We start from the raw sequence: 7,899 nt of genomic DNA on the forward strand, positions 1-7,899 counted from the left end.
TTTTTTTAAAAATACTTTTCTATAAACTATTTTGACACCAAATTTTAGACGTCCATTCCTCTATTAAACTTGCACTAATGAAAAATATAAAAAAATATATTTTTAATAAAATAAAATTATCAAAATACTTCTGAAAGTTTTAAAGGGTATTTTGATCATTATTTTTTATCGAAAATTATTGTTAATATTTTTTATAGGTGCGTCTTGATGACACGTACCAAATTTCATATTCAGAAAAATTATATTAAAAAATTAAAATAAAATACTTTGAGACGTCAGATCTAAGATCAAACGGTCAGTGGATCTCTTCATAAAAAATGGACGGCTAGATGGTAGGGGGAGGATAGATGCAGAGGAAACATAGAAAGCATTCACTAAAAATTTCCCAAAAAATTTAAGGTTAGGGCGAAAGTTTTTTATAGGCCAAGGAGCAAATAAAATACTCTAATAATTACGTATTCGTATTTTTCAATAATGACAAAATTCCCCTTATGTCCTTCAACGCCATGGCCCCACTCTGACATAAAAAAATAAAAAAAAGGTAAAAGTCGACCACCATTTATCTTTATTTCGCGAAAATGGGAAACAGCGGGAAAAATCGCCTCTTTTTTTAAAAAATGTATTTTATCATTTTTTCCTTGAAATGAAGGGCCGCCTCATTTTTCAAATATTTTAATATCTTTCCCATAAATTTTTTGATTTTTTTAATATTTTTCGATGGGTTTTTGCCACCCCTGGGCTGCAGGAAACACTGTGCTCCCTCGGTTATAAATACCAGTGTTTCGCATCCGTTTGAACGCCGTTCTACAAAGTGGTTTCTTCTCTATCTAAGTGGTATTTCTGATTTTCATTCAGAGCTTCTCATCTCTCTCCTTATGAATTATTAATCCTGTGAATTTTTTTGGGTGGTCTTTCTTTTTGTGTTTTTGCCATTTGGGCGGTTTCGTATTGATCGGTTTAAGAGGCTCTGTGATTGATTTCAGGCTCTTGAAAATCCACAATCATCAATTTTTTATGGTGGTTTTGTCATTGGGCTATTTGGGTGGTTTTGCGATCCCCTGTTTCAGGTTTTCTGATCATTTTGCATCGCTTATAAAGCCATAACCCTGCTGTTCATTGTGCTTGTTGCGTCAAGTGGTTTCTTGTTATCTCACCATTTCCTCTTTTCAAGTGGAAAAACAGTACGAGTTTCTCATCTGCGTCTTTTTTAAATCACTGGTCCCTGGTTTCCCATCAAATTCAGCTTCTTTTAAGACCACTGTCAAATTCTTCAAGCAGTTTTTCCCTTTGGGTGGTATTGAATCACCTGGTTTTCCATTCCATTTTCAATCACCTCTCCCCAAAAAACAGAGTCTTTCATATCTTTGTCTATTCCATTTTACTACTTTTCTCATTTGAACAATCAAACTGTTCAATATGTGTTCTCATTTGGGTGGTTTCTGAGTCCCCTGGTTTTCCAATTCTATTTCAATCACTTCACCCCAAAAACCCAGTTATCTCCATTCCGTTTCTTTAACAAAAACCAGACACCTCTGGTTTTCCTCATCAATTTCACTTTCTAACAAGCCCAATTATCAAAAAGAGAAAGAGAAAAGAAGAAAACAACTCTTTAAAAGTTTTCACCACTCCATCTCTTCACCATTTTTTCTGTTTCTCAATCCCTCCATCTGGCTTCCAAAGCTGTTTTCCGTTAAGTAGGGCGGTTTCCCATCGCCTCTTTTCCCATTCTGCCCCCGAACAATGGAACTAATCCCCGGATTACCCTACGAAATTGCCCTTGCATGCCTGATTCGAGCATCATATGATCAATTCTCCGTCATCAAATCCGTTTGCAAGCGTTGGCGTGACCTCGTCTCTTCGAAAGAATTCGCCGACCTCCGAAAGTCCAGCGGTTTTTCCCAAAACTGCTTCTGCCTAGTCCAAGCCACTCAAAAGAGGTTTTCCGTTAACCCCAAGGGCCGCCACTCGCCGGAATACTGCCTCTCCCTTTACGACCTTTCGGCTAAAAAGTGGGAAAAGATGAAACCGATGCCGGGATTCGAGGCCGGAATACCACTCTTTAGTCAGGTACTTTTGTTGACACCGATAAATATTCAATTTCGTGTAGAGATTGCTATTTGCACCCATATTTTTGGTGTTTGTGGTTATTGTAACTTTTGCTAATGTAACTGGCAATGGCCCGGGTGACCGAACCGGGCTGGAAGGCCCAACCCTGAAAAACTAAGGTATCGCCAAGGCAATGGCCGGGTGTCGGGCCATGCTGGTCGGACTAGCCCTAAATGACTAAGGTGCTGCCTAGGGCCACACAGGCAACCCCCCATGGCCCTGTAGGGGTGGCAACGGGGTCGGGTCTGTATCCGGACCTGAAAAAATGATATTGGATCCGGACCCAAAAAGATGGACCTGGCTCTCGGGTCCTGGGTCTGGTCCAGGTCCATTTCCAGCCCTATGGCCGTGTATTTTTATTTTATTTTTGTAATTTTCCTTTGTGTCATATTATGCTGGCTTAGATCGGGCCATGCGCCTCGACCTGGTTTGGGTCAGGCTGGGCTAGCCCATAAGACCGACGCCGGCCTGGCCCTTGCCATCCCTATGTGGTACCGGCCAATCCCGTAGTAAACATTACACTATAAGTTGGACTCAAGGGGCAGACACAATCATAAGAATAAGAGGGACCATGTTGCTAGATAGGATGTTGGGCATATAACTTCAAAAAGAGAAGTTTTTTAAAAGAAATAAATCTTATCTTTTTTGGATAAATTTTTTTTTTTTTTATAGAGAGATATTTTAGATTAGAATAGAGAAAATGTGCTTGAGAAAATCTAAAAAAGAAGTATATCATATATGTAGTACATATTTTAAAAATATATAAATGTCAAATATATATTACGTATATTTTAATATACTAATGTATCTTTTTATTAAATATATAATTATTAAATAAAAATATTAAATTTCAAGTAACTTATGACAAATGAAATATATTCTGCTTTGTAGAATATGACCATATGTATTAAAAAAATTTGATATAAGTTTTCTACAAAGTTTCATACTAATATTTGAGGCCTTTAAATTTTTATTTTTTAAAAAAAACATTCAAATTATTAAAAATAATTTTATCATTTTTTAGTATAAAAAAATAGAAATCTAGCTCTTCTTTTGTAAGTTTTTAATAAATTTATATTTTATGGTATTAATTTTGTAAATCTAGCTTTTTTTTTTTGATTTTTTTTTAGTTTTATATGTTTATATATAAAATTTTATTTATTTATATTAAATTAAAAAAAGTTTAAAATCTTCTCCCGAATCGGCTGAAGTATTGAATTGCTTCATTTTTTTCACCAAACCAAAGAAGACTCCGAAAGGAATCTAAAAACATTGGGTAAGACCTTATTTTTTTATGCACATGTGGGAAGGCTTGTGTTTCAAACCCTAAACCCTAAATATGTGTGAATGGTAAGCCCTTTTAGTGTATATATATATATATATATATATATATATATATATATATATATATATATATATATATATATATATGATGGGGTTTTGTTCAACAGTTTTGCTAGCATTTGCCCAACCATCTGATATAACTTTACTTAGTCTTTTCTTACATTTTAGGGTTTGTTTCAACAGTTTTCCTAGCACTTGCCCAACTATATGATATAACTTGCCTTTAGTCTTTTCCTATATTTTAGGAGGAGATGACACACCTCAACTATCCCTTTGTTCACATCTGATGGCAGGGGAAGTGCAGCATATTCTATGAAACTGATATGTTACTTTTTTGGTATTTATGATGATTAGAGAGGGTTTCACCACTAACTGACCCAATTAATTGCGAAAAAGCTAAAATGATGATGATAGAGAGTTTCACTGCTTTCAAAATATCAGACTATGTATAAAAATGTTGTAAAAATGTCGGCTGATGTATCGCTAGTGGTCACTTGTTTCGATGTTACAGTAATAAAAGTGGAAAAAGATTAGCATAATACTTGGACCTCATGAAAACAAGGAACTCAAATCTCACCAGAAATTGCAGTTTCAGCATCAGAAATTATATAAAAAGGGTGATTATTTTCAAATGTTCAAATGCCACTGCAAAATCAAGTTCCACGTTTGTAAAAGAGCACAGCAATAAAGAAAAGAATAAGCTTTTATGTGTCTCAAAGTAAATTGGTCATCTTTAACTAAACAACGGCCTTTGTACCTCTTTTATATGTCAAAGTTTCTCTTTATAAATAGAGCAATGTATTTCTATTTTTGGAAAAATTCTGTTATTTTCTATCTTTCGTCATTCCTGCTGATACTTTCCATGTTTTGTTTTGGATTTTTTTTTTTTTAAAATCACCTCCGACAATGCCCAATTTATCATAACGAATTTGTAATTTAATGGTGCCATATTACCATTTCCTCCCTTGTATTTGACTGTGAATTTATTCCTGTTTTTTTCATAATATTTTTATTCTTCTTATATTATGTTAACTTGAACATATGTCTGAGGTTAATTGCACCAGTTGAACTGTTTATGTATGACACTTTAGAAACATCGATATATTTTTACTTTGTTCTCCCAAAATATCAACACAAGTATACATGAATGTTGCTTAAATCTAACATCTTCCCTCCCAAATGCAATACGAACAAGTTTTGTCTAGAATGAAATTTGGGTTGTTTTTTTTGAATTTTTGCTGATGTATTTGCCCATGCTGACACAAAACCAACATATAAAACACTGCAAAACAGCAGCAGCATTTGGCATTTTTCGCAAAAGGTGTTTGTGACACCTTTTTATTTCATTGTGTGGATGCAATGCAGGGCTGTTGGCTTTCTTTTTTTGAGGCATTTTTCTTACCCTGTTGCAATCAGAACCTTAATGCTTCACTCATTTCTGTTGCAAAATAATTTGTGCTTAAATAATGTTACTGTAGATATACTGAATATCGGTTTTCGAAACCTTTCAGGTGGTCTCTGTGGGTCACATGCTAGTTGTTTTGGGAGGATGGATTCCAGCCACTCTTGAAGTTTCCAGCCAAATATTCCTCTATGACCTAATTTCGGGCGAGTGGAGAAGAGGTAAAGATATTCCGGAAAAATGCTCCTTCTTTGCGTGTGCCTCAGATTCTGATGACCGGATCTTTGTCTCTGGCGGCCACGATGATTTCAAAAATGCCCTCGCATCGGGATTCATGTACCATGTGTCACAAGACCATTGGGAGAGGCTTCCTGACATGAGCCGGGCCAGAGATGAATGTAGAGGGGTCTTTGCACGTGGGAAATTCCATGTGTTTAGTGGTTACAGGACAGAGTCTCAAGGGCATTTTGAGGGTGACGTGGAGGCCTATGACCCCGACATGTGTACATGGGGGCCAGTCCCAGAGGCCCAATTGCCTGATGACACGTGCCCTAAGCCGTGCATGGTTGGGCCCACAGGTGAGATGTACAGGTGCCAAAGAGATGGGCTCTTCGAGTTAACACATGGCAAAAGATCCTGGCAACAGGTGGCAATCATCCCCGAGGGAGCGAGGGTGAATCCGTATGGGCTGATATGGCATGGTGGGGTAATCGTCGTGGGGTCAGGGAAGAATAGTGGGACCCAGTGTTGGTACATGTGGCGTGGGGAGAATAGGTGGGACCCAATGGAGCTGCCTGATGGGTACTCTGGTTATGTTCAAGATGGTTGCTGTATAGAGATATGAGCCTTGCTATTTAAGGTTTTTTCTTGAAAAAATTTTGTTTGTTTTTTGTGTACATATTATGGGGATTTGAAGAGTTTTCCTCTTGTTGATCTTGCTCATGGGATCATGTAATGGAGTTGCAATTTGAGCTCTTTAGTGATTCTGATGATCCAAAGCTATAGTTGTTTGAGACAGAGCATGGTACCCTAGATTTAACCCATCAATGAAACGGATCTTGTCGTATACTACTGTCGAAAATGACCCTAGTTTGAGCAATCTTTTTCAGCTCGACAAGTCAAAACAAGTCGACTGCTAGCTCGCTTATGAAACAAGCTAAGATCAAGCTAAAACAAGTATAGCTTGAGCTTGAATAGAGCTTGTTTAATATAATGTATACAAGAGAAAGAAAAACACAATACATTTTATATATATATATATATATATATATGTGGACTTTATTTCAAATAGGAAATTTGCCTTGCAATAATATTATATAGTAGAGATGTTGTATTATATGTTGCTTTGTCTGTGTAATTTATGGTTTTGGCTTTTTTATGGCTCGAGTTGGCACCTTCATGTACTTGTTCAAGCAAATGAGCCAAGCTAAGCTTATGCTCACATTCCCTTTAATCAAGTCAAGCTCAAGCTCAAGCTAGGTGGCTCAAGCTCAAGCTCAAGCTCAAGCAGGCCCTCAACCCCAGCAAAACAAAGTTGAACATACTGAATTCCTGCTCCGCTTGGCTCCTTGACATCCAAGATGATGGACTCAGCTGGTCCTCTACTCGAGCAAAGTTCGCAGAAGAATGGTTGATCTCCACTGTCCATTATTGTGAACAGAGGGTGGAGACCTCCATCTATTACAAGAGACTGAGATTGTAGACTTGCTCTAATGAAGCTGTAAAGATTCAGTTGCTTGAGATGGAGTATGGGTCATGCAGTTCATGCTTAAGATTTGCTCTTACCATGGTGCTTGGCCCATTTCTCTAGGTAGTTAACAATTGAGCTGTTGATTCAGTATCATACAAATCAAACTTTATATAAAGTCCGACGGATGGTAGGATGAAGCTACAGTAATGGTTGGCATGTGACTCATACCAACTATTACTGTAGATCCTTAAATTCTGTCACATATAAGATTGTATATCGTTGTTACAAGAGAGTCACAACCACTCGTAAGTATCGAATGTGATCTGCCGCATGTCACATACAAGATTATATATCTTTGCTATAAGAAAGTCAACCACTCTTAGCTATCGCATGTGAAACTTCGGGGTGGCTATGGAAATAGCATTTATTTTCTCTAAGCAGTTGAGCATAGCCTTTGGCACACCTCCAGCAACTAGATTTCATATGTGATGGTCTACAAATCCAAAACTGTGGAACCGAGCTAAAAAATAATACTTTTTGAAATAAGATTTATTGGACACGGTTTTTATGAGTCCTAGGACTCATAGGCAGATATGAGGTCCCTCTTCATGATCTGTCTTTGAGATATATTTTGGACTTATTTTTGTAGGTATATACAATCTGTTGACATGTAGAACATGAATGTGCAAAAAAATATGTAAATTTTAAAAACTACAAAAAATAAATTTTTGAAAAAAAATGTCAAACCATTGACTTTGCATTTTTTTTTTTTTTTTTGGTGAGGCCACAATTCCTGACATGGAATTTACCTCAGGGAACACAAATGTAGTTATGAGTTCAACCAATAAAAAGTGTTAAATGGCAGCGCATGCACCATCAATCTTGCCTTTGGAGGTGCAGAATACATGCATTATCTTCAACAATTTTGGCATTACCATACCATATATTCAACTTTAATGGGAAGAGAGGATTGTCTTTACATAAATAAATCAAGTTAGAGCAAGCTAGAGAAGGGTATTCTAAAAAAAAAAAAAAAAGCAAAAAACAAAAATTTCAAGAATCGGGAAGCATCAGCTAGGGTGGCAACAGGCCGGCCTAGCCTGGCCCTAGTCCCCATAGGGACCCTAACCAAGCCAAAGAGCCTAACTGGGCCGAGCCAAACAAAGCCAACCTTGGCCCAGGCCCAACCCTACTATCAGGCCCTCATTTCTTGGCGTTAGCCTAGCCCTCAGGCCACATTTCGTAGCCTAGGCCCTAGCTTTCTTCGGCCGAGTTGATAGGGCTGGGCCAGGCCACCCAACCCATTGCGACCCCTACGTCCAAAAAGCTATGATAAAGTTTCTAGGGCTGTAAACAT

General features: G+C 37.3%; 1 protein-coding gene across 1 annotated transcript; it reads left to right on the forward strand.

Moving 5' to 3' along the window:
* Positions 1-811: 811 nt before the first annotated feature.
* On the forward strand, positions 812-5,918 carry LOC18434251 (Galactose oxidase/kelch repeat superfamily protein). The gene is made up of 2 exons (XM_006844325.4): positions 812-2,067; positions 4,962-5,918. Exons 1-2 carry the CDS (start codon positions 1,741-1,743, stop codon positions 5,694-5,696), a joined length of 1,062 nt encoding a protein of 353 aa, XP_006844388.1. The 5' UTR covers positions 812-1,740; the 3' UTR covers positions 5,697-5,918.
* Positions 5,919-7,899: the final 1,981 nt, after the last annotated feature.

Source organism: Amborella trichopoda, chromosome 5 (genome assembly GCF_054954075.1).
Source record: "Amborella trichopoda isolate Santa Cruz 75 chromosome 5, AtrichopodaSantaCruz75HAP2 v2.0, whole genome shotgun sequence".
Classification (NCBI taxonomy): Eukaryota; Viridiplantae; Streptophyta; class Magnoliopsida; order Amborellales; family Amborellaceae; genus Amborella; species Amborella trichopoda.